This window comes from Chroicocephalus ridibundus, chromosome 2 (genome assembly GCF_963924245.1).
Source record: "Chroicocephalus ridibundus chromosome 2, bChrRid1.1, whole genome shotgun sequence".
Lineage (NCBI taxonomy): Eukaryota > Metazoa > Chordata > Aves > Charadriiformes > Laridae > Chroicocephalus > Chroicocephalus ridibundus.
Window position 1 is genome coordinate 58,122,155 of NC_086285.1, and position 26,796 is coordinate 58,148,950.

Here is a 26,796-nt window from a genome sequence, read left to right on the forward strand (position 1 = left end):
CCAAAATAGTTTGTCACAGATGTTTTTGCTGTGGTCCTGTAGTATCTCCTTGCATTTGCTCTGGCATTTTCTCTTCGGACTTGTTCAAAAGCCGCCTGGCCCAGTTAGCTGGGTCATTGTTCATCAGGAAAATGCTCGCTAGTCTTTAACGATTTTTTGCTCCAGCTCTCCCTTTTCTATCTAATACTAATTACTCTGGAAAAGCTTTGCATTGCCTGTGCCTTTGGTGGATTTCTAGGACTCAAATTTGGATGTTGAGGTGGCAGGGCAGGGGGGAGGGAATTGAGTGGTGTAAGCTCTGGGCTTTCACTGGCTGCATCTTGATTAACCTGCTCTCTTACAATAAATCCAAGGTACCCTTGTTCTGAATGTTGTTAGTGGCTTGCGTGTTTCTTCACGGCGTGCAGGCAGGACAGTTGCTTGTGTCTCTTCACCATCTCAGACTGTGCCTCAGGCTTTGCAATTTGTTAGAATGTGCAGGTTGAGGAGGGAATTGTGGGTGGTTTTGCTTATTCCTCAACTTGCTTCTGGTGACGGGCAATTCTCTACCTCTGTTGGTTGAGCTCCCTTTTCTTTTTTTTTTTTTTTTTCTTTCCCCCCCACCAAAACCCTCTTGTTGCGGTCTGACTGAACCGTGGCAGTATTTTACCCGTTCTGTGCCTCCTGAGTGTTTGCCTCCCTGAGCAGAAGCGGGAGAGGGAAGGTCATCTCCCAAACTTGTGTCGGGCAGTGCTGGTGTGAAACGGGGGCTTCTTCTCTTATATCGACCTTCAGCGTGAGCAGTGCCAGTAGCGAGCCTCTTCCCGTAATTCCTAAGTTACAGCAAGTGGCCTCTGCTACCTCACGAGCCTTTTAACGATAACTGTCGAGGGTCCAAATCTGCCTGATCATGTGAGTTACTCATCAGCAGTGGCGGGGGCTGCTGCTGAGCTTCACCTTCGCTGCTTCGTCCCTCCTGCTTTAGGTAAGGCCTCGTTGAGAAATGGGGGGAAAGCGAAGCAGCAAGGGAACCGCTTTGAGAAGCTTACTGGGTCTTCTAGCCAGGACAGGGCAGCCCAACTGTCCCGACTTCAGTCTGCAGTTGTAGAAAAGCTCCGTTTCCTGGCAGTTTGCTTGTTTATTTCAAATTCATAATACCAGCACACACAGGGCATAACACATGACTCCTCTGGAACAGCAAGTCTTTTGCAAGATATTTATTTCAGGCTTCTGCTGAACACGTGAATAAACCAGCAAAAGAAAGAAATTACAATTATGACAATAATGAGGTCAATCTTGGAGGGAAAACTGTCTTGAGAGCACCCGCTTAAGCGAAATTGCCACTTGTGACAACTGTGTACATTCACAGACACAGCGGGATGCAATCGATTAATGGCTCCTTCGGCTCGGTGGGAGGTGGAGAAGCAGCTGCCCTTGATTTTTAGCCTTCTTGCACAGCGATGCTTTCCACCGGGGAGTGGTAAACTGGAATATTCTGACCATCCCGCAGTTTCAAGGTGACGTCCTGAAGGCACCAGCTGACACAAACCAAAAGAGATTTTTAACTTGTTTCAATCGCTTCTAATATAGTAGTAAAGTTGGTGTAGAAACAGAGGAACAAATCATTCCACGCATTCGTTGCTCTTAAAAATTCTCTCAAGTGTTTTAAAACTTGGTTGGCGAGTGACAGCTTCTGAAAGCTGTTTTCCCTACCAGCGTAGCGCAGCCCAGATTTCAAGGTCTGGGATGCATGTTCCTATTTGTTGCAACCCAAATAAAATCCTGCCAGCTATTTTTAGACAGGACATTCCTCCCCCCGGCCCCGACCCGGTGCCTTTCTTCCTCTCCATCCTGCGGGTGCATTCCTTCCTCCGCTCCTTTCCAGCCTTTGAGCCAGACCGTGTTGCTAAGGAATTATCCTGGCTTGGAGGAGCTTGAACACTGTGTGATCACTCAATGTGACTGCTCAAACCCTGACGGGGCACGAAGATGGTTACTCAAAGGAGAGGGGGGGAAACCGCGTTTGTCGGAGGCTGAGGGGGAGCTTTTTTCCTTCCTCCAAGCTCTGCTCCAGACCCACTTCTGCGAGGCTCCTCGTGCTGCTTTTCCAGCTGGGAAGGGCGATTATTTCAGGGTTACTAAGATAGGATTTTTTCAAAAGCTCCTGGCGCTCAGCCAGCCCTGCTTTTGTTGGAGTCGGTGCCGAGTACATACAATTAGGTAATTAGGCTGCCGCACCTCCGTGCGATGGCAGGGCTTTTCCCTCGCCAGCCCTCCACCTCCATCCATCCCAGGACAAGCAACTGCCCCGCTTAAAACAGGACTTGTAGGAGCAACCGGTCGCTCCCCTCGGCATGGCTTGGGGTCTTGGCCCTTCCCTCTGCTGGCTTCGGGGCAGGCAAGTGTCACCTTGCAGGACTGGTGCCTTGGCCGCCCTCGCCTCCGGGTGCCCTCCCCGTCCCTGCGCCGCCGGCACCTGAGCGAACTCTGCCTCCCAGGTCCAAACCAGCTCAGGCGCTTCCCATTTCCCTTCTCTTGAGCTGCCTTCTTTTTTAATAACTACATAAATAAATAACCCCCGATGGACAGACTGCTCACACGGAGTCTGAGGCATGGCAGTGGCTTGGGAGCCTCAACTACTGTTGCACAGAGAGTTTTCTTCCTGGTGCCGTTTTACTGTCTCTGTATCGGGTCTGGTCGCCTCCCGGGTCTCCACTGCAAGGGGCCACCAGGATGGCCCACTTACAGGTTTGTTATTTCTCTCCAGGACTTCAGGAGCTCCTCTTTGTGGAGCAGATGGGAACAAGCCATTTTACTCTTAGTTTCTCGACTGGGTGCAAGGACGCTAAGTCCTGCCTAGCCCCGAGTGGAGCTGTGCCCCTGACCCCACGTGTAAGCCAAGATGGCTCAGGCTGACAGATCTGTCTGCCACAAACCCTTTTACAGAAGATGCACTTATTATTTTTTTTCCGTCTTAAGCTTGCAGATGGAAACGCGTGGAGAGCTCATTTTAAAACAAAGCTCCAAGAGAGATGTACGCACTTCAATTACTGTTGTAGTTTAACATCTTGCAATCTTCAGTTACCCTCACAGTAGCTCAGTGAGACGGGAGGGAACTGCTACTTCCCCCCATCTGTGAAGAGGGGATGAGGAAGAGTGAGGAGATCGGAGCCCAGGTGCCCAGAGAAGCAAGGAGGTTTGCAAGAAAGGTGGCTGGGGACCTCTGGGGGTATCTCTGGTCACGAGGGAGGAGGCCAGGTCTGGCCCTGAGCCTCTCAAGTCCCAGCCCAGTGCCTTCCTCCCATCACTTTACACCTTACTTCCAATAGCTGTTCAGAAGACAAATATAGTAAGTTGTGCTCGTCTAATTATGAGAATAAAATGTTACCATATGGCTGGTGGCAGCTGAGCAAAAATGTTGTAGCTTTGGGTTTCTAAATAGAGCTAAGAGAAGTGCCTAACAATCTCTGAGAACAAGTACATGGGAGGAAGTTTGCCTCTAATGAAATTTCCTCTTTTGCAACGGAAGACGGACTTCAGATTCATGTAGTAATTCTTTGCTCAGTTCTAGGAATCAGTTTACCCTTGACAAGAGAAGCTTTCAGGCTTCAGGATTACAAAAATGTAAAGCTGCCACTATATGATGTAGAGTCAGAGCATCCTTCTACTGTAATATATCTGTTCTAGCACCCTTTTAACTATAAACACTGTGTTTATTGGGTAGCTTGAAAAAAATTCTGCATGGTTTTTAGCTTGCCTTGATAGGCTTTGATGTAACGTATAAGATAGTTCCCCTACTGCAACCCATGACATTAGCTACAGTTAGGACTGCTGTTCAATGGCCTTGCACCTTCTTGGGGAGGAGGGGTGGGAGGGGACAATATGTTACCTTGGCTCAGGGTACAGTTTGTAGAACACATTTCGCACAAATGAGTGGCTCATGTTGTTCTGTTTGTATTCAGAGGGATGAATTCAATATATTTCTCAACTAATTTACATTTCTGCCGTAATGATGGTAATAACCTTTCACAAGACCTTCAGACATGAATTTCCTCTTCCTTTGTGTGCATGATCTCAGCAACACGGATGACTAAAGCAAATATCCTGCTCCACTCTTTTCTCCCACCGCTCCTCTCCCTGCCTCTATATGTTTCTCCCAGTACGCACCATTGACGGGAGTGGTCCATCTCTGAGTTAATATAGAGGTACCCCGCTGATTTTGTTCCGGATACTGGTAACTTTATCTGCAGATGTAAATGTATGTTAAAGACTCAGTGAAGCATGTTCCAAAATAGACACTCACTCCTACAGTCCGACGCAACATCTCCCTTTTAACTTAAACCCTAATATTTTAGGTTTTTTAAACGTATTTCAGAGTTTCACTAAGCTTTTCAAATAGCTAACGTGTGCGTGGCTATGCAAGCATGCCTGTTCTGCCATACATTAATCTCTCTCTGCTGAAAGAATGTACTGTGTTACAGCTGCAACCCCCAGGGAAAACCACTCGCGCTCTGAAATATTTATGAGCAAACACCTTTCCTTACCAGAATGCATGGTGATCCAGAGGTGACCTGCGCTGTGCTAGAGCTTCCCACAACCATAACGAGCCTGTAGGTTGAGATCCTCTACAGATCGGTCCATTAATATGCATCGGGGCAAGGAGATGTTCAATGATTTTTCTCGGCGTCGCAAATTCTACCACTCAGTTGTTTCACAAACAAAGCTAGGCGCTGCAGCACTGACCACAGCTAACTGCCCTCAGTCTAATATTTGAATAAAAGAAATGTCTCAGGCGTATCAGTTCTGGTGGTACTGCAATCGCAAAGGGAAAACGCATGGGGTTCTCCAACCGGCCCAGTAGGTAGGAGCTGAGGATGTTGTGGAGTCAGTAAATTGATCTAGGGTATAATGGTTAATGATGATTAACTAGTTTATTTCATGAGAACGTGAATGCTCATGAGCATGAAAAAGCAGAGAAGAAAGTTGGTGGATTGTGTCCTGGGTGAGGTCGGCAGAAGGCAGGGTTTGACTTCACCCTGAGTCACCCAAGCAACCAGCATTCTTAAAAGGTGACGCAGGAAACCAACAGTGGGAAAGGTTCTCCTCTTTACAATCGGCATAAGAGGTTGCGCTTTTTTCCCACATTTTTGGCCTTAGATATGTTGCCTTGTAGAATCTCTAAAACCCAGGAAACTGGGAAACCTTTTGGCCCAGGGTACCATGTGGGCGAAGCCTGGCTGGAGTGAGATGGAAAGTGGTATTTTATGAGAGTTCATTAATGGTTGATTTTTTTTTTTAAATTTTTTTTTTTGTTTCCTTGCCCTGACAGCCCCTTTCCTTCACTGCACCATCTACCCCATTCCTTCCTGCCCTGACTTGGCCCTCAGGACTCAAAACTAGTCACCAGGAGGAACAAAATTATTCAAATGTGACGAGACCCCTCAGCGAGTTGCCCATAGAGGTCACTAGGGACATTTTGAGCCTCCAGCAAAACCAGGGAAGAGCAGCCTGGATTAAGGGGTAAAAATACTGATGGGAAGTCCTCTTCAGGCAGCAACCCAGAGTGGAAGTGGTCTCGTCTTTGCAAGGTTTGCCTCGCCCCAACCCTGGGCTGACGCAAGGCAGCCTCGTGCAATACTGCAGCACCCAGCGCGACACTCTCCAGTCACTCCGTAGCCCCAGTGCTCAGCCCCACGCCGGGCAGCTGTCCTCCGTGGCACAGGCTTACGGGTGCTTCTAAAACCCACACCAGTTGCGCTGTACCACAGCGGAGCTGGTGAGCAGCTATGAATCTCTGTTCTGAATAAAGCTTTAAAAACTAAGGTGGGACGTATCCAGGGAGAAGGGAGATGTTTCTGAAAACGATTTTGTGGCTTACAGTAGCAGGAAAGGGATCGACTGACTTGGGAGGTGACTTGGCATTCTGTGATGTGCCCACATAGCTGCTCTTGCTGTTTCTAGTCCCTCACATTACAGCACAGATTTACGCTCTGGAAATCCATTCCTCTTCCAAATCAACTGGCATCCCACCCTACTGCCTTCCAGTGCCCCCACGTCACTTGTGACCTACTGAGAGTCCCCTAGCTGATCTCTTGTCCCCTGGCACGTGGGAAGCCACCCTGTGACACCACCTTCCCAGCGTTACCTGTGCTCTTTCTGTGTCCACACGGTTACTCCCATCCGTCAGTCGGATGTTGTGAACCTTGAGAGGGGGGGCACCCAGGGCTTCCAGGGCATTGGGATTGCTGTTCAATTGCTCCAAAGCCTGCTGATAATACTGTGTCCGGGCAAAACTCTCTAGGTGAGAGAAAGGGTAGTAAGGAGACTGTCCACTGAAAATCAAAACATACGTAAAAAAGCCGGGGAGGGGGAGAGATACTTCCTCCAGACTACCATACCCTCCCTAAAAAACACTCTGAAACTATTAATTAGGAGAAATCTGGTCAAAGCAGGAAATGCACCCCTACATCAGAGAAGCAGTGCTGAGCTGTAATGTTATTCAGCTCACTTAAGTGAAGAGGGCTCTGAATATAGCCTGTTCCAGAGTGGTATACAGTTCAGCTTACGGCTGAGTCTCCCTGCTTTTCATACGTTTGTACACCATCTAAAAGGAACAAAAGAAAAAAAAAAAAGGCAAAAAAAAAAAAAAAAGCATAAGGATAAATATCTGAAAATGTTCTGAATGTAATTCAATTTTTTTTTTAAAGGAGGTACAGAAAATACTTAAAGAGTGGAGAATATTTCGCAGACGTTGGTGTGAGACCAGAACAGCTGCTGCTGTGAAACTCTTGCTGTGATACTGATACAGCTTTTCAAGTGGCAGCCATGAAGCTGCGACTCTACTGATGGATGCATTAAAAGGGAGGCACAAAGAAGCGCCGCTAGAGTTAACGGTCAAGCAGCAACAATAGCACAGTAGACTGGATGCTGCAGCGTTGGCACAGGGAGGACAATTGTAGTAAATTGCTATTTATCAATGTCTAGTTACTGTGTGTACCTGGGAAATGCTGTCCATTGGTGTCCACTGCACAATGCAAAGCCGTGAGGCTGGAAATGTGCCGACCCTCCTTACGGAGGCAGAGGCTTGCTCATTGCTCACAAATAGTTGTTCTAAGGCTTGCCTGCTGAGATTTCTAGTTGTGCTTCACGCCAGCCTAACTCCGCTCTCTCGACATCAAGAAGGGCAGAGTTAAGCTAAGAGTGTGCATGTGTGAAAATCCTACCCTGGCAACTTTGCTCTTTTTTTCCAAAGAGTTTAAAACAAGGTGTGAGGTTTGTTTTGTGGTCTCTTGCCTGTTGGTGTTACTCTGGGACTGTGAGGCAGAAGGATGCTGCCCCCTCTCCTTAATTAGAGGCATCCCCTGTGAGCAGGCAGCATCCGGTTGGCATAGAAACAGCTTTGTGAGGCTGCAGCCGGCACTGGTCCTCACCGGCCCCCTGGGCCACCCTAAGGAGCTCCAGCAAAAGAGGTTGCAGCACGCCAGCCCTTTAGTGCCTACGGATCATGGTAAGCAGCTACCCAGACCGTGTTAAAAGTGGGGTGTGCTCATCCTGCAGGTTGGAGGGGAAACGGGTTCAAGTTTCCTGATGCTCTTTCTCAGCTGTTCCGTGTTAGCATCTCACGTACTAGGCGTAACATGCTCAACTAGTCTGTTTGTCCACGCGTTTTCAGTAGGAGAGCTGAAAGGACGCCGGGGTTGGGTGGGGAGACTACTCCCATGAGGAGGTTGTGGCGGTGAAGAGAGTCAGTAGAAATAGGATTACCTGAGTGTTTGTAAAAGCTTTGCAGAGACCATGCACATGCAAACCTCCCTTCAGCCTGAAGAAAGGGGAGGGAAGCACCCCTTTCCCCCTGCTCCCACCACGGAAGCCACTTGCTCCTCGCAGGTCCCAGTATGGGCCAGTTCTGTGCGCTGGGATAGCAGATGGGACTGGGATAAGCCCAGGCATGGGCAAAGGGAGGAAGGCTCCCAGTGTGGCTCCCCTGTCTGTTGGAGGCTACAGAAGGACACACTCTGCAGCAGAAAGCATCCTTTCAACAGCCCGGTTGGCTTGTCACTGAGTTATCCAACAGCTACTGGCCACTGATATTGCAACAGAGCAAGAAGTAGCCATTGTGTTGTGCCACTTGACTGCACAGTTAAGTGATGGGGGGAATGAACCCTTTGACTTTCTGTATAGCACAGGGGATGACTTTTTCCCTCCTCATGCTGAAGCTGAAAATTAAAAAACGCTAATGTCCTTGTTAAAGCCAGATTCAATATTTTAAAGCATAAGAGGCTCATATATCTGTCATGTACTCCAGAGCTTGAGGGCATGAGCTGCCTAAAATTAAAGCCTGCTTTCCAGCCTTGTCTGATTTGTTATTAATATGTGTAAAATGAAGGCAAGGTTTCAGAGCTTATCTGAGGGCTTGAGGAACAGGCTTGGCTACACTTTTCTGGCAGCATCCCTCTGATATGAGGGTAGGTGAAAAGCAGTATCATTTGACAGTACCAGTAAGGGAGAAGCACAAGGCCAACAGGCCTATAGCATCCCCCGGCAAGAGAGGCAAAGCCTATTTCTGATCTGATGCTAAATATCTAGAAACAATTTTAGAAAAAAAATCAGCGTCTGTCATTTGGACCTAATAGTTTGGATTCTTGGCCAGAGACATGTAGCAACTAGAGCTGTCTATAAACGGCAATGGCACCTGTCTAGCTTTTCTCTCCTTGTCCTGGTCTTCTCAATGCTGAGCACTCTTATCTGCCCTTCATTCAGGAGTAACTAATGATGTCTTAGCACTTCCCAGGCGTGTTGTGTTTAAGGGCCAGCACCACAGAGATTTACAGATAAAACCGCTAGACTTTAATACCTTCTCACAGATGGTCCTCTTTTCCTGCCCAGTTGTAATATCTCCGTAAGAAACGAAACCTGCATTACTGCCTAAGCGTTCACCTCGCCCTCACCCTCAGGAAACCCCCCAGAAACCAGACTTTCTCCTGACCACAGCAGCATGCTTCCTATGCAATATCCACCTCTGGAAACGCGCGCAGCAGCGCCTGGGAGAGCAGCAGCCCTGGGGCTGAACAAAGAGGAGCCCACGGAGGCAGAACCCAGAGGCTCAGCCACACTTCCCTTAACTTTATCTGCTTTTCACATCTTGCATGCTGCTATTTTCCCCGCTACACAAAAGCAAATGAAAGGGGCAGAGGAGAAATAAGGTTGCTAACAGCACCAAGGCTTACTTTGCATAAGATTATACATCACGATGCATCCCCCGCCGCTGAACAGTCCCATGAAAACAGCCATTTGCTGCAGTTTCCTTAGAGAAGCTGGCATTTTTCCTCCCTGAAAAGAAAAAGGGAAGACATTTAGTGTAAAAAGAAGAAGGCTAAAGGGTTATTTCCCCCCCTCCTCCTCCTCTTTCCTAAAAGCCCTTTCCAACCAGGCCTGAATGAAAGCGCCCAGTGCACAGGCACCGGGGCTTGCTGGGGCCCCACTGCATGCCCAGAAGGGAAGGTGGTGAGAACAGAGCAAACTGGGGACCCGCTTGGGGTTGAATGTGTTTATTCAACTTCTTTTAGCGATGCCACCACTTTGCTAATTGCCGAAAAGCAAATGACCTCCCTGGTGTGGCCAGGGGCCAGCGCCGGGGCGCATTGTCATGGGGGGCTCCCGGTGCCCGCGCGATCCTCGCTCGCACACTGCGAGCATTCAGGCTCCGGGGGCCGGATTTCTCTCTTGAGTAAACTCCCCTAAAGTAAACACGCTGGCGGCAAGGCTGGATTTGGCCTGCAGTGGTAAGGGACAGAGCCAAGCCAGCGCTGTGCCAGCAAAGATAATGGAGCCAGGGTGTGTGTATTCTGTTGTGTTGTTTTCTTTCCCAAGCCATGGATAAACAGGAAGGCTCTTGCAAAAGCTATTTTTCTTCCTTCCTGCAGCCCCCTCAACCCAAGCCTGCCCTTTTTAATGAGTCTTACGATTTTGGCATTCGAATGAATGACCCAGCAGAATAAGAAACACCTCTGAGAAAGTCAATCTGCTAAACGCTTCCACGGTTTGGGTGGGAGGAGGGGGGGGGGGGGACTGCGTGGCCTGAAGAGCCGAAGCTAATGCTCCTGCCCACAGCAGGTTAGTGGGAGTCGAGCTGAGTCGTCAGCGGGAGAGCAGCACATTGCTTCAGGCTGGGGCAGGATGGGGCTTGACCGAGCACCCAAGTATCGGCTTGTGCTCTTGCTTCTCTCGCAGCTGGGATGGTAGTGAGGAATGGTCTTGACAGCAATTAAAAAATATTAAAAAAAAAAAAAAAAAAAAAAAAAAAAAAGGCGAAAGGCAGCCCTTTTTGATGTAGGCATACAGACACCCAAATACTTGGGAAAGCTGTATGGTATTTCTAATCCCAAAGGCTTCACACCATGATCCTTGTGCTACAATGGTGTGACTTAAGTGTGACACTCAGCAAGAGCTGGTTAATAAACCAAGGCCCAAACCAGGCACAGAAATGTGACCTGGGCAAGGCTGTTTGAGTCCTGTTGTGAAAACCACCTCTAGCATCCCTCAGGTATGCCTTAGTCAGGTATTGCTCAGCCGACAACCACAGTTTAGAGAGGGTGGAGAGGCTCACGTCACGTCAGGACTCCTTCCCATGGTGGCAGGGTCAGGGTGACACGGGCGGCCTCCCTCTGCTCACAGCTCTGCTGACATGCCCGTACACCATCTCTTGCATCCTCTAGCCCAAGGTAAACTACGAATGCAACCCAGGTACAACTTTCATCTACCACCCTGTCGGCACTAGCGTTCAATCATAATGCATCCTACCCCTTAGTCGAAGGCATTCCTTGGTAACTAGTTCCCTTGATTTTTAAGAGCTCTTGATATTTAAATTTACTGTTCAATTTACTACTGACTTACGGATGGCTAGTAATGGTAGCAACCCAGAGAAGCACGCGGGTATTAGGTCCGTTTCATGCCCCAGAATCCCCAAATTGTGCCATTGGTACAGTCAATTATCATCTCTCTCACTGCTGAGCTGTTTCTCTGATGAGTTTTCTTCTTCGCTTCCCCTGGGGAACTTGAGCGGCGTGAGAAGTTGCAGCAGAGGAAGTATGAGTGTGTTTTTACAGAGAAACAGCAGCAGTCGTTTCACAAGGACAGTGAGAGCTTTCTGCTCACCCACGTGTGTCTGCAACTTTCCTTAAATTGCAATTCTTAACATTATTTCATTATGTCCGCCCCCCCGCCTCAAACTGCAAAACCTGATTAATAACTGAGGTCCTGTAAGATCCAGCCAGCCAGGAGAAGGATCCGACACCAACACCACATAAAAGGGAGAAGAAAAAAAAAAAAAGAAAAAAAAGGTGGCAAATCTGGAGAGTGGATCAGATATAACAGGCTGTGACCCGCGGCATTTGTTTTTGCCCCTTTCAAAGTTGTGGCCAGGCAAAATTTGTTTTCTGTGATGAAATTCAGGGTAATTGAACGCTAATGACTGGGGATGGAGGGTGCTGCTGGCAGTTTGCTGAGTGAAAGTGGGAAGATGCGGAGCTCTTGCACCAGGGAGGAGGTTTTGACGGAGGCTCAGGGGACCTGCCTAGCAAAGGGTGGAAATTAGAGGCTCTGCAACTTGGTGTCAGCGGGTTTGAGGTTTGTCAGGTCTCACGGTCTGCTGTCACCCAAGCAAGGGGGGTGGAAAGTAAGAGGAGCTTTGTGCTGATCGGTCCTGTGCTCCCGCACGCTCCCTTCACTACCTCCGCTTGCAGCAGGTCAGTGGCCCCAAGTGCCCTGATGGTGCCTCGCCACTATGGTGCCATCTGGCAAGGGAGCTTGGCAGCTGAGAAATGGTGGTGCCGGTAAGCGCTAGTGCCCCATGCAGCACTCCTAGCTGCTCCTGATGTGCTCCCCCTGCCTGCAGCTATCACCTGTTGCTGGTCCTGGTGAGGCAGGGATGTAGGGGGCTGAGGTGCACCCAAGTTGCGCATCCCACATCAGCTCTGCAAAGGTCCTCATTGCCATAACAGGGAGGATATCTCCACGGCTTGCTTTCGGTTGCAGTGGGAAGCCCGCAGGCTGGACCACCCCATCCCCAGGCTAGCCCTTGACTCTCTCCTCCTACTTGTTTCTCAGCTATTTTCCCAAGCCAGTCCCATGACAGCACATTGCAGGAAGAGGTTCAGAGCTACGCGTTTTAACAAGCCTCTCGAGACCTCGCAAACCTTCTCTTTGATTCCAGAATTCCCTGTTAGCTTCCAAAAGCGAGGACAGAGGTGTCCTTGGAGCCCAGTGCATCCCTCACAGGGTGGGGGCTGCTGCTCCCCTTTCCTCATGGTCCCTTGAGGCATGGATGTCTGGATATTGCACCCAAACTCTTGAGCCTCCCTCGGCATGCAGCTGCTGATGGCTTCTGAATGATGACACTGGAGATACTAATGGCGTCAGTTTGTGGAAGGCCAAAATGTAGCAAGGAGCTGCTGTCTGTGAGGATGCATTGCTAGGATTTCTGCCCTCTGGCCAGCTGTGTTTGCTGCTCCCATCTGCTGCTCTGCTGAAGAGCCATGGAGGTGGCTCGCTAGGGAAGGGAAGCAGAGACGTTCCCAGAGGCATGCCTCCTGTCCTGAGCCTTTCTGAAAATTACTTACAGCGTGCAAAGTGTAGAGGCTATTAAAGGGAGGGACCAAACCCCCTCGACTTCATTTGCCACAAAGGGAGTAACCGTAAGACAATACGTTTAGGAGAATCTTACAGATACAACGTGCAATTGCCTCCTAAGAAGGGAAGTTCACGTTGCTATCTGTGGTGGAGATCTCCCCTCAGAACCTGTTATACCACTAAAAAGTATGCAAGTCAAGTGGTGGAAAAACAGATTTCTTCACAGTCGGTAATTAAAAAAGCACAATTTCCAAGCTACGCTGTTCTGCAAAAACATCTTTTCCCCCGTGCTATTTGCAGCGGTAAGAAAGATTAAGTGGAGATTAGCACGCACAAAAACACTGAGCATACAGTTACCAAAAGGAAAGACATTAAATGATTATAAGTTGTGTTCTCTAAAAATAAATATTAAAGAGCAGAGCTTCCTAATAAGGGTGTTGTTCATTTTGTGCCTTGGCAAGAGTAAGATATGGGGGAGAAGGTAGTATTCAAACTTGTCTTTGAAACTAAGCAGGACTCAGGCAGTTAACAAGATTTAACAAACCCAGAGAGGTGGAAGACTCCCAGGGTCACATGTGAAATGGTGGGTTACTGCAACAATGAACTCTGGTTTTAATTAGACTTTGTTTTCTCCACAGAGGACCTTCTAAAAATAGGCTGGGCTTAAGAGATTCTTCCTTCTTTCAGCAAATTCACATTTTGTGTTTTGGCCTCTGAAAGTCGTGTGGCAGAGGCTGATCTCAGGCACCTCCACCAAAGGCAGGTAGTGGTAAGGCAAGGGCAGTTTCAGCAAGCCACAAACATTCATTTTATTTGCCTCAGACTCGAGTGAGAGAGATGGGGCTGCAGGTGCTTTGGCAAGGCATTTCTTCCTCCTTCTCCTCTTCCTGGCACTAGTGAGACCCACCAGCACCTCCAGCTTCTGGGTGCTATCACAGACCAAAGAGTTAACAATAATATCGCTCTGAAATCAGAGAGGAGCAACTTGATCCATGCAAACTCCCTGGGATCACTGCTGGTTATCTCAATTTGGACCACTGCCTACCCACCTGGCCAAGGCAATATACTGCCAGGCCACCAATACAAGCAGCTGGGAGCCTTTAAACCACTTTGAACCACTGTAGTCCTGAGGCGTTGCCATGACACGCTAAGTATGTGTGGCAAAAGACTACTTAAAGACAAAACTTATCAATAGGCCTGAACACGGACCCGAGTGTCTAACTTCAAGGCTGCAACTGTTGCCTAACCCTTCTGCAACAGAACTCGCCCTTGGGCTGGTGGGATTTGAGTCAGCCCCAGGTCCAGCTTTTCTGCAAGCCACCCAGGTAGTCATGGAAGTCACAGGAGATGAAGGTAATGTCAGGCAAACCACACACAAGCACACACTTGTATTTCACATTCTTGCTCTCCTACCCATCCATTGATCTTGTAAGATCCATAACACATCTGGGTGTGAGCCAGTTTTATACTAATAACATTTTAGAGACAGCTTCTTGACACTCACTGTCTACAAAATACCTTCATCATCGGTACTGTCACCAAAGAGAGGACAACACAGCAGAAGTGTTTCAACAGGATCATAATTTCTGCATATTATTTTTCCCTTTTTCATGGAAATAGTCTCAACATACTATTTACCTCACTTCTGAGAAGTAACAGCAACAAATTGTGCCCCCTGCCAGCATGTTCAGAAATACTGAAGACTTTGCATGTATGATCTGCCTTCACGAAAACCTCAGCAGCTTGTAAGAAAGAAGTTTGCTTAATTCACAGTCAAACCAAAAGTAGGAGTAATATTTCCACACACCCCCACCCCCCAGTAGCTCTTCTCCAGATGCACTGAAAAGGCGTGTTTTGGCATTTAGGGAGGTAAGCCATCTTTTCAGACAGCTTTGAAATGGTCCCTTCCATAGTGGATTGGTTCCTAGAAATGTATAACTTACCCTGGTTAAAATGCTTTGAAGGGACAACTCTGTGCATGAGGAAAATTACTGGCAAGCCAGGAAACTGCGTTACGTTTATTTTCTGTCTTTGCTGCTAGCTAATTAACAAGGAAAGCGAAAGTAGTCAATAGAGTGATTAAGGACGCTAAACAACTACCTCATTCTTGTAGTTGTATCACATCTCCTGGGGCACACGCTACAACGCAGGTGGCTTGCTCCGTCAGTATGAAGCCTTACATGGTACCTATGAATATTTTAGTTTAACTTCCTCTTTCTCCTCTCTTGGGCGCTGTCATTTGCATGTTTCTATATATTTGTGTATCTTCATACATATTCTGTACTCCACTGTCACAGACTACTTCCTCATGTACTCTTAAGCCACACAGTCTCATCCGGCAGGCTCGCCTGTACTGCATTTTTTTTCCCCCTGACTGCCCACCTTCACCCCTCTAGATGCCCTCTTCCCCTGCAGACTATTGCACCGCCCTAGTGGTGGGCAGTGCCGGGCAGAGAGAAACGGTGGGGCCACCATTTCTGTTGTCTGAGGAACCTTCTCCTGCCATCCCTTGGTTTATCCCTCTGTGAAATGGAGTCTGTCTTCCTAACCGCAGGTAACGAAAGCAGGTACCTGAATCCTTTTTGGCTTTTCTCCCAAGTTGTGAAGATACTACAATGTAGTTTGTTTGGTATTGTTGAAGGCCAGGCTCATGTGCCAGCCAGTTCAACAATCCACTCCAGATCATCCTCCAAGACAACCAGAGCTGCCCACGCTTTGTACTGAAATACGAGGGATATCACAGAAAAGAGGCACGACTAGGTCATGTTATTGGAGAAGCAGGATAATTATACCCACGGTGTGACCCATTTTTGCTGTTATTGGAGCACAGTGTTACAAGTTAATGCCTAATAATCTACCATTAACATCCCTAATTGTATGTTTCTGTAATTGGACACCATGGAGGGGGGAGGAAGGTGTGAATGGTCACCTTTTGTGTTTTAGAGGTGAAACGCAAAGGATTTAAGAGTAAGAATTCCTAAGTAGGGTAAATGAAAAAATTGCATCCAAGGTGGTGTTTATGGTTTTTAACAGTGAGTGGTTTACCTGAGAAAACTACAGGACAGCTTCTTGGCTTCCCTGCCCCTGGGAGTGAGGTCATGGGCGCTGCAATCCAAGGTTCAAAAGAATTGCTCTACGCTGTACCCATGCCTCCCCACAGCATGCGTCACAGCCCAGCTTCCAAATGGGCATGTTAAAACAAAAGAATCTCTTAAAGAAATAGCAAATGTAGTCCTTTGACTTTTTCGTGCTGCCAGGATGAGAGGATGGACTGTCAAGCCACTGTATATATGTTTTTGTGTATGTAGCTTCCTCAAATAGGTTTACGGAACCTGCAAGGTAACTGATGAGTGAAGAGTACCAAACCATGTCTTATGCAAAGGTCAAAGAGCTTGCAATGCTTTCTATGCAGTGGTAACTACTTAGCTCTCTTGCCAGTCTGTGGGCATTTACCTGTGCCGAATACATTAATCACGCCGAAGACACTGTCAAGTTCTCAAAGCCAAAACTAACGACCTATCTAGCTTTAAGTCAACTTACTAAATCCTGAGATGGGGAAAAAACACCAAAAAACACAAGGAGTGTGTAATAACCTTCTTGGCTAGCAGGTCACATTTTACCTTGTAAGGGGAAGAGCAAACGGTCACAAAAGTTCATAGAAGTACTGCAGATACCACGAGGCTAGGAACTGTATGCAGTTATGTTAAAACTTAGTACCTGCCTGGCAGTTTACAGTTTCTAACTCCAATCTTGATAAGGCTATGCCTGTCTGTAGTCTTACTAACTTCAATAATACGATCCACATGCATGCATTAAATAGGCACTCAGTAGACGGTGACCTAAAGGAACTGAATGCCAGGGGAGGCAGTCACAGGGGAAAAAATGTTTAAGGCAGGAACACAGTGTAAATCATATGATGTTTGTTCCCTTGTAATGTGTCTGCTTCCGGAAATGAGGGGGTAAAAGATGTGATCTACTCTGCTGTGATCAGCATGGAGCCCAATTTACAAAGCCTTTAAAAATATCAGCAGAGACGGGAAGGTTTGCGGCCCTAAGGCCAAACATCTAGCTGGTATAATGCCTTTTATTATATAGCATTATAGCAGTACATACTTCTGGCACTTCACAAACACCTTGCTCTTATTCATACGTCCTACTGAAAACTAAAAATAAATAAAATGCTACCCTAAATCCCCCCAGATTCTCAGATGTGGTAAGTTTATTTCAAGTGCCCATCTTTACACCCTCCTCAGAAGGGCCCCTCCTTCAGAAAATGCTGACCCTACCCGTCTTCTGAAAGTCAAGTCCCTTTGAAATACATCAGATCAACACTCAAAGCCTAAGGCTTTGAGGAAAACTAATTACTTTTGAACATCTTGGACACCTGGATCCTTTCCAGAAGTTGGTCCTTGCCCATATGAGCAGAACTGGTTCAGTATCAGCTAAATCTGTTAACACAAATTAAGATCTGGGGAAAAAATAACCTCAAAGACTCGTGACTTTTTAATGAGCATTGAACACCAAAAACAGCACAAGACCAACGGGGATTCTGACCTAGAAACATTCTATTCTCAGAAAGACAAAAAGGGGAAAAAACGTTATGATGGGAACTGTTAAAAAAAAAAAAAAAAGAAAGGAAAGAAAAGAAACTCCCATAATACTTGAAGGTTTCCATTCAGACAGATCCAGCTTGTTAACTTGTGCACAGAACTGTGCGAGATGGGAGATGGAGAGAGCAAAAGGGTGAAGGAAGTGGTGGAACCTGAAACACCGTTCGCACATGCAGCATCTGGAGTCAGACCTTTAGCTTGATCTGAGGAGTAGCTACTGATTTATCCATCCACTCTTGGAAAAAGGAAAAGATACGCTGGATGCTCACAAGACAGTTGGATGTGAATCAGCTGCTCTTCCAAAAATGAGTCAGGGCAAGAGGAATTTCAGAGAACAGCTGACTGCAATCCATATTTTCCTCCTCAGAACATGTGTGGGAAAAGATTTGAGGGAAAAAAATCTCTCTCTGTTTAATGCTTTAAATGACATCTCTATTTTATTCATTAAATCTTAGGTTGTTCTATAGCTCCTGTTAGGGAAGGCAGAGATTCTTTTTCATTTTGCAGAGCTGTGTCAGAAAAACACGGAGTAACTTCACAGGAAGCCTGTGCCACGTCAGGCAATTGGTCTCCAGAGACCTGGCCTGTGTCCCTGCCCATGTACCATCCCCTCTCTTACGCTAAAACATACCATCCTAGACAGGTTCAGCACAACTCCAGGGCTGTTTCCTACAGCGAACCTACCTTTAGGGATATGGGGATAAGCTTTTCCTCTGGAGCTACAGAGTAGGGCTTTGCCCAACAAGGAGGTGTGACAGTCCAAGAGCTGGACAAAAGCACAAACCACACTTCTGTGTACTGTCGTTGGGTGAGATTTTTCAAAATATTGGGTGCTTTATGTGTGCTCACCAGGCGATACCTTTACAGGATCATTGTTTCCTAAAAGTGCTGGGATCTGTGAAAATTAGGCTGCTTTATGGCATTTTCAAGACACACCCTCACTAACAGGTTTCAAACAGGGCTGCTAACAACGTACACCATTTCCTCATAAACTTATTGCTACCGTGATCTTCAAATACTTGTTTCTGGGGTTTGTTGATCAAATGCTAGATTACCAAGGGCTAAACACAATGAAATTTGACACATGTGGCATACATGAGACACGTAAGTGTGCTGTGATCCATTAGAAAATGAAACAGGACCAGTTAGCGGGGAATCACTGCTGCTAATGATGCTGGCAGGGATCCATGACCACAGACTTCTTCAATTGAAGGCTGCAGAGGAAAGACTTTGCCTTCGACCACAACACACACATTTTTCCGTTTGATTTTGTTTTCTTTTCTCATCGCATGTGACTCAGCCCTCTCTTTGTGGGAATTGGGAAGAGCGATAAAGAGATCCCATCACTTTTATTCAGTGTTACTCCCAGGGACCTCTGCTTAGATAGAAAAAGCCCCTGCTCAGTGTTACTTCCAATTTATCTGTAGCTTTTGCAGTTCATATGACACCAGCAAAGCAGAAGACGGTGCTCCCAGGTTTTGTGTTTGCTCAGGGACTGACTCACTGTATCACTGTGGCTAAAGCCATTAACTTCGGGTGTCTCGATTCACACGTGTAAAACTAAGTGACTAAACACTTCCTTGTTCCTACTTCGCTGGAAGATAGCGACATTTAATGGCTGCAAAATTCTCTGACAGCCTAAGAAGTAATTTTACTAAGGTATGAAATTTCCCGTGTGCAGTACACGCATGTTAAGAGGCATGACACTGTTCCGGAAAAAAAAAAAAAAGTATTTTGCAGCCTGGCACAGGGCGTGTTCTAGGACCAGCAGAATAATTACAGCAGCCGCAGTTGGCACTTATTAGAAAATTAAAGCAGTTGTTAACAGGTCATTAATAATCTGTGACTACCTGCCTTAATAGTATTCTTCAGTCAACAGGCATGAGGGTGAGGGGGTGGAGGAAACGGTCACGCCTTCTTCTAAGTCACTGTAGAAGGCTGATACCCTTATTTTTCATCACTTTGTAATCTGCTTGTTTACTTCCCTCCTGGTGTCTCTCGCGGCTGGCTCTTCTCTCACTGCTAGCTCTCACACCAAAGGACCGCAAGGCTCTTGGCCAGGGAAGCCAGCGGCCGCACCTGCAACAGCCAGTCCCAGGGGAAAGCCAGCCTTCTCTGCGGTGTCCTAGCCTGGTAGCTGTCTCCCTGCTGTTCAGAGTTGCCTCTAAACACCTCTCCTGAGCGTGTGCTCCTACTTATGAAGATTATTTTGTCTGCAAGGCATCCCCTGTCCGTTTACAACATGCTACAATTTTTTCTCTCGCATCTGCTCCTTGCTTTCCATGTGTAGGCAGATGGTTGGAGGAGGAGAGAAAAGCAACTTGTTTCCCAGCTTCTTCAGACAAACACACGCTCTCCAGAGCAGACAGATGCCTTAAAGTCAGATCCAGGGCATCAATTCATCTTTTGGGTTCAGCTGTAGCGTATAAAGCATTTGCTGGCTCTGGTCTAATGCTTTTTGACATTGTCAGGCCCCCTTCAGTGAACTACTGCCTTGTAACCAACTTGACAGCAAGTATTGTTCTACATTTATTAATACCGTACGTGCTATCTTCAAACTGACGTGTTCCAAGGCCAGGCATCAGCTGTGCTCAGCGCTGGCTTCGAAAAAAATGTTCAGACAACAGCACAGACCTCCTGCTGCTAATAAGTAAATAAATAAATAAAAACATGCCTTTACCATGCTGCTGCCACACCTTTTTACCCTTTCAATCTCAATTTTGCAATAATTTTTTCTTCTCCTGGGGGTCTTAAAATTTGGAGTACCCACTTCCCTGCACCTTCCCCTTTTTGGCTTCTTTAGGAAAGGGCTTTTTTTTTTTTTTACCACCAGTCTTCTTTCCATTTATTCCTTTCTCTCTTTTGGATACAAACCTAAATTCCAGAAACTTGAATCTACATAAAAGTTAATTAACTGCAGGAACAGTTTTTCCTCTCCTTTTTTTTTTTTTGAATGCAGATTTTATTTTTTTTACTGCAGCCACTGTAATTTTCTATCATTTTTAAAATGTTCAGCTTAATGGGTTATGTTTACTTAGTCAATAAGCTGATGATGCCCATGACAGGAGTAGAAGTGTTTGGTTAGCAGCAGGGAGGAAAAAAATCAATAACTCCAAGCATTTGGCAGCTTTGTGGGCAGGAAATCATTTGTATTCTCTGGTTTAAATCAATGACCTTCTTTTCTTTGCTGTTCCAACAGGAAATTATAAACTCTGTGAACACTATTTGCATAGTGCCTTCTGCAATACACTTGTATATGCCTGGGCAAAACAACACGTTAACCCTAGCAGTGCTTTTCTGAGGTCTCTGTTAGAGAAACCCGAGCGCTTTAGCATAGAGCTTTTCAGCTGCAGGCACTTGGAAGCAGAGGCAGAATAGAGCAAGATGCGAAAAGAGCTCCTTTTCCACTTCCAATGGCACCATCAAAAGATGAAGGCATTATTATTTGATAACATGGTTGTTCACTGCAGAGTATGAAAAAATGCAGCCTTTGTAACTTGGCAAGATGTTGTATTTTCAGTATTTCAGTTCAGCAAGACTGAAATTTGCTACTTCTACGTTAAAGCAGCAATTGCACTTTTGTATCTTGCGTGTCAAGGTTGCCCGAATTGCCAGGTACGGTTTCAAAGAGCTGCACCTTTGCTTGAACTCAGCATTACAGAGTTTATCCTTGTGAAAGTTTCAGCCTCCTCTATCCTGCCCTTTTGCTAAATGCACTTAAGGAAGAAAAACAAATTGCCACCTTGTCTTGCCATGCTGATGGGAAGCCATTCCAGCAAGGTGACGTTCCGAGAAAAGGCAGCGTTGAGCCTGGCACTGAACTCGCCTTCTAACTTTTTCTACTGCCCACCACTGCATTAAGTCCAGCTCAGCTATTCCTTAGCATGTAGGAGAGCTGGCATTCAAGAAGAAAAGCTAGTCACGGGAGATGGAGCAGGTGAGTGTCCCTTTTTTCTATGTTTTCCCCAATCACAGTGCAGCCCAAAGTCTAGGATTCTTGTCTATGGCCAGAGCTAAGGGTTGCAGCTTGCAGCACCAACAACTGGCACTGTAAAGCTCCTGGATCTAAACACCCCTTGATGTGCTTATCTTCATCCCGTGCAGGAGAATGACATGGTAAATCAGTCTGAAAAACATGATTATAACCCCAGAAACCACCAAGGCCTCAGTAGTCTGCGCTGAAATTAAATGTCATAAAATTCAGGCATCCAGATTTCTCTGCTTTGCTTTTGCATGTGACAAGTCCTTTCACAGTAGTTCTCAGCATTTCTCCTGTGCTCCCAGTGCCGCTGGCACAAAGCTGTAGTCATCAGGTGATACCTGAAGTATATTTATTAGTTATGTCACAGCTCTCCCTCCCTGAAACAAAAAGGATAGGAATATTACTCAGAGTGACTGAAGTGGAAGTAATATGTATTCTTGCACTCCTGCTTTGTTTCTGTTAATTTGCCAGACACAAGGTTGCCATCCTGACCCCACAAGCATTTCAATCCTTCCCACTAAGCTCTACAAGCTTGTTGGGGTCCCTTCCAGAGCTCCCAACTGATGGAGCACCCTTTTCATTTCTAAAATTTGCTGTTCCTGATTGAAGGGCACCACCAAGAAAATGAAGTGCCTCGCTTTCTCATCGACAAGAGACCAAAGCAGCATCACAGTATCACAGAAGTGTTGAGGTCAAAAGGGACCTCTGGAGGTTGCTTTGTCCAATCCCCCTGCTCAAACAGGGTCGCCTACAGCCAGCTGCCCAAGACAATGCCCAGATGACTTTTGAGTATCTCCAAGGATGGAGACTCCAACACCTGCCTGGGCAAGCTGTGCCAGCACTTAGTCACCCTCACAGTGGAAAAGTGTTTCCTGATGTTCAGAGGGAACCTCCTGTGTTTCAGTTTGTGCCCATTGCCTCTGGTCCCATCACTGGGCACCGCTGGAAAGAGCCTGGCTCCCTCTTCTTCACACTCTCCCTTCAGGTATTTACATACATTGGTAAGATCCCTCTCAAGCCTTCTCTACTCTGAATAGTCCCAGAAAGCAGAGTGCTAAATCGAAGGATGAATTGGGTAGCTATTGCTCAGTTGACTTTCTGCTACTGTGTGGCTCAAAAGCAAAAACGCCTTTCTTTCCCTGTTGCTTCTCCTCCCTTCCCCATGCATACATCTCCGAAGTGTCATGCTGTCACCTTTTCCCATTGAAGACCACATACCTGGAATCTTCCCATATCACAAGAAATGTTTTACTCTGCAAAGATGTGCAAATAGAATAGCTCATGCCGTAAATATGAACTTGTTTGGTTAGTTTTAGGCTTTGGGCTGATTTGTGAGTGATTTATGATTATGTATGAATAAAACATAATCAGAAACCGTGGAGTGATAGTGGTGTAGGTACAAAGAGGAGAGCTGCTCCTGTTACACATGGGAACGTATGGGCCATAATCTAATTCTTTTGAGGTTGTGAAAGGTGTGCTATGTGACTAATTCATTTCACTAATATATGACAAGCCACTTTCATAATGGAAAAAATTACTTTCCTAGATAATTTGTTTTTCAACAACTTATCATAGTCATTACCCTCCTAAGGGTGTACATTTTCCACTATGCAGTAAACTGGTATGGAATAAAAAATGCTGATAGACTCAAAAACTGCATTTATCTTCAAACCAGAAATTTGTGGGTTTTTGTTTTTTTAATATATATAAGCTACAGTCTTTGAGGTTTTTGGTCAGAAGACAACCATGTGTTTCATGTGGCCTCTGTTTACAAAAAGGAAAATATAGTTCTTTCTGGGGAAAAGAAACTAGATTACACTGCAGGAAAAGGAGATTTAGTGCTGCAATGTTCAAGAGTATTCAGATGGAAATACAGCTCCAGAACTCTGTACCGAATTTAGGGCACAGATTACCAACTGGTTCTGTTCTTGCATTGCACTTAAACGTACTGCTGTATTCGTACTGAATTGAACGGGCTTTGCTGCAGAGATAAAAAGCAAGACTCACTCTCTTTTGAGTTTAATACAGGATATTGACTTTGCCAACTTCAGTAAAGTAATTCTTGATTTATACCACTATAAGCAAGAGCCAAGCGAGGTTAGGAATGTACCTCAAAGTGTGACAGAGTTCAGATACGTATTTAATCTTCGTTAAATGAAACGTTTTGAATGAAATGCACTATTCACTGCTCTTACCATTCTCTATGTAAATGCACCGTGAAATGGCTTGTGGTGGCTTTTTTTCAATAACCTTTATAATATTAGTAATGAGGACCCATAGACTCCAAACGTTACTCTCCTCATGTTACACTTCTTCAGTGTAAATCCAGTCGCTTTAAATGAGGTATTACTTCTTACCAGAGAAGGCAGAATTGGCTGTTTTACTCTGTGCATGTACGAACGATAAGATAGCAGAATTGTCTGATAGAAATACAGAGCTAAAATTTACCAGATCTGCTTCTCTGCCCAAGGCTGGCACAGAAGAGAAGCAAAACTTCTTCCTTTCCTGCCCTCAGTATTGGGATCCATTAGACACACCCTCAAGTGTCTTATTTGTTCTTTCCCATTTGTGTTGGCCATTCCTTTCTAGCAGGCCATTCTCCACCCAAGACAAGCAGCTAGGCAAGCAAGTGGTGCTATACCCTGCCCTAGCAGTTCCTATAAGCATGGGATTTTCCCCTGAGGATATTTTGTCTGGGCCATTTTACGATGCAAAGGTCTTACTGGAAGAAAGAACTGGCCCTACAAGGTCCGGGTGTCTTGCTGAGAGACGAATATTAGTTAGCATATATAATATCCAGTACTGATGGGGAAAGTAAGAAAGCAACCAAACATTTTTAACTTACGCAACAAGCTGCACTCCTCTGACTCTGTTTTCCCCCAAACCCGCTTGTTAACTATTATTCAGTATGTGCCATTTGTGCTTTATGGGACTAAGAGTCTAAACCAGTTTACTGGTGAAAGTAACAACTTTCTCATTAAACATTAATGGCGATGTTTTAATTAGTCCCAGGGTTCTGGTAGAAAGTTAAGTCCTTCCTTCAATAACCATCAGTTACAGATGCAGTAAGTGTTAATAACCTAATAGGAAGCAAACAAGGCAGGCGTACATTCCATCACCCAGAAAATGGATTTCATGTATCTTTTTGATGGACTGTTCACACTTTAAACCAAAAAAATGGTTGATTTTTAAAATGGGGAGTTGGGCTGTTTGCAGCACCTAAAGCTGCAGACCCATCATGTTGTTTCCCGTTTCTCTCAGATCTGATGTTTAAGGTGTTCCCCGATACACAATTTGAAACTAAAAACGTCACCTGATTTAGGGATGGGGAGGGGAAGAAATTTAAACAGCAGCAGCCATTCTTAGACTTTTAGCAACTATGCTCAGATGCCAAAAGAACAAACATAAGAAATCACAAGACATTTAAATAGCTTTTTTTCTGATAGGAGCTTTTCAAGCCACAAATTGACTTTCATAAAGAAGCAAGAGGGTTATGTGGGAATGGGAAAGGGCTGCGTATGTGAGTGTGACACCAGAAAGGATTTAGTGGGAACAGTTAAGGAATAAAGTTTTATAAAATGCTGGCCCAAAGGCCAACTGGAGCAACCAGCTGGTTTTCATCTCTGTGCAAAAGAAGAGCAGACAGTTACGCTGCCCTTCCTCCCCCATCTCTCTAGCCACCAAGGTTTTAGTTGGGGGAAACTTTCTCTTAAACAGAGACCAGAAAATTGCACGGAAAACTCAGGATGAGGTTTTTGAAAGGTTGCTAGATCTTTCACGGTACAGTAACCTTAAGGGATACTCTAAGGACACTGTATCCTGGATAGAGAGGTTTTTGAAAAGCCACTACCTCGAGGGATACTGTATCTTTAGGGATAGAGAATTGTCACTTTGATCGATAACATCCCTTTCTGATCCTTGTTGTTCTACCCTAGTGAAAAAAGAAGACGGCCACTTTAGTCGCTTAAGTAACTACGCAGCTTAGAAGATGTGTTTTGAACTTTCCAGTTTAGGAAGGAAACTGAAGTTGCACAAAGGGATCTTGAGCTTTTGTCACGGCCAAGAAGCAAGAATGTTTTTGGCAGTGGGCAGGGCTTTTCCAGTGATCCACTGTAGTTTTCCAGCCTCAGCACTACTGTAACTGAGGGAGCTCTTGAAATGCAGCCCAACATCAGCACAGCGTGTACTGATAAGACCTCATGTACTGTAGTTTTAGTACAACAGGGACAGATCCGGCAATATGAGTGTCAGTTACACAGCATTGTGCTCTAATGATTTTTCCCCTGGCTTGGTTTAAAACAGTTGTATGATAAGCTGATAACTATAATTATTTTAAACTCAACCATGTAATGGATGCAGGCTTCTGAGGCCTTGCTTACCGTATTCAGACTGAAGCTCAGTATCTATGGCTTGATTTTTAGGCAGCTGAGGAAGGAGGGAGTGTTATTTGTCCTGTAAAGCACTTGGCGTAACAACAGGCTTTTTGGTGCCACTCCTCTAAAACGGTGGTTCAAGATCGCTATCACTTGGTAGCCTCACTCCAGCTAAAAGCTTCCCTGACAGCTCTTATCCAGACTCCACCTAGAACAAAAGAGAAAATGCAAAGAAGTGGGTATGTAGCAGAGGCAGAGGAAGAATATTCAGACATTCCTAAGGATTAAATAGGTCCCTCCACCTCCCACTACAAGAGAATATCTAGTACTGTCAGTCCTACTGCTTCTGTTTTCCTTATAACCAATTTATAGTAAAGCGAGAAGTTAGCACATGACATTTTGATGTGATAGTAGTCCCATGAAAAACATTAGGGATCTCCTGCAGCTTTGTCCAGCCTTATTCACAAAAACCTTATGAAAATAACCGCACGTTCTTTTGCATGAGACCATGCCTACTGGCTGTCTGGCAGTGCTAGCAGTATTTATAAAAAGGAGGTAACAGATCATGTATTTCTTTCCTACATCTGAATATAATTTTCATAATAAACATTACTCCTGTACAGTTCTTACTGTGTTGTTAATAATGAATAAATCCACAACAGCTCATGTGCTGGGACTTTTTGTTCATCGGTTTATCCAGTTTTTATGAATTAGCCTACCGGAAAGCGGATACATTCATCCTTCTAATGGCAGTTTGTGTTTACCAGTCTCTGCATGTGCAGCATTTTGCTCTGTACGTGTACTAGTGAAAAAAAGTGCTAGGGATTTTAAAGATGAAATATTTCAGGCTGCAGCCAAGACCTTTAAACTAGTAAGCTCTGTGAGAACTGCAATAAGAAAAACTGGGATCCTCCAGATTTGCGCGTCTTGAAGTCCCCAAGGCCAACTAAGAGCACAGTTCCCTGCAGCCTTTCCCCTGCACTGAAGATCCAGATTCTCTTCAGTATCCAGCCACCTGCTTCCACAAAATTCTAGTATCTTCAATATCTCAAAGTCCCTGTGCCTCTCTGTCAGGTCTGTTACAACAGGGAGGGAGCTTCCCAAACTGTATATACACAGATGCAGACACACGCACAACACACGTGCCGAGAACAGTCATTTCTGTAGGAAACCCGGCTGAAATATGTGCAAGTCAGTCAATACAAAGCCAGGCAACTTTCAAGAC

The 26,796-nt window shown here is 45.8% G+C and overlaps 1 protein-coding gene across 5 annotated transcripts in view; it reads right to left on the reverse strand.

The window, feature by feature from the left end:
* Positions 1 to 658: 658 nt before the first annotated feature.
* The window catches only part of LOC134511530 (cytochrome c oxidase assembly factor 1 homolog), a 53,364-nt gene continuing 27,226 nt past the window's right edge, over positions 659 to 26,796 (reverse strand). For 4 of the 5 annotated variants that reach the window (XM_063325626.1, XM_063325627.1, XM_063325625.1 and 1 more), the window contains 5 exons: positions 25,578 to 25,779; positions 9,207 to 9,309; positions 6,125 to 6,276; positions 4,147 to 4,223; positions 675 to 1,517 (listed from right to left, as the gene is read on the reverse strand). In XM_063325626.1, coding sequence (XP_063181696.1) covers positions 1,421 to 1,517; positions 4,147 to 4,223; positions 6,125 to 6,276; positions 9,207 to 9,300 — 420 coding nt within the window. In that variant the 5' untranslated portion in view covers positions 9,301 to 9,309; positions 25,578 to 25,779 and the 3' untranslated portion in view covers positions 675 to 1,420. Of the gene's footprint in view, positions 1,518 to 4,146; positions 4,224 to 6,124; positions 6,277 to 9,206; positions 9,310 to 25,577; positions 25,780 to 26,796 lie in introns of all 5 variants that reach the window. The other variant, XM_063325629.1, reaches the window with a different exon arrangement.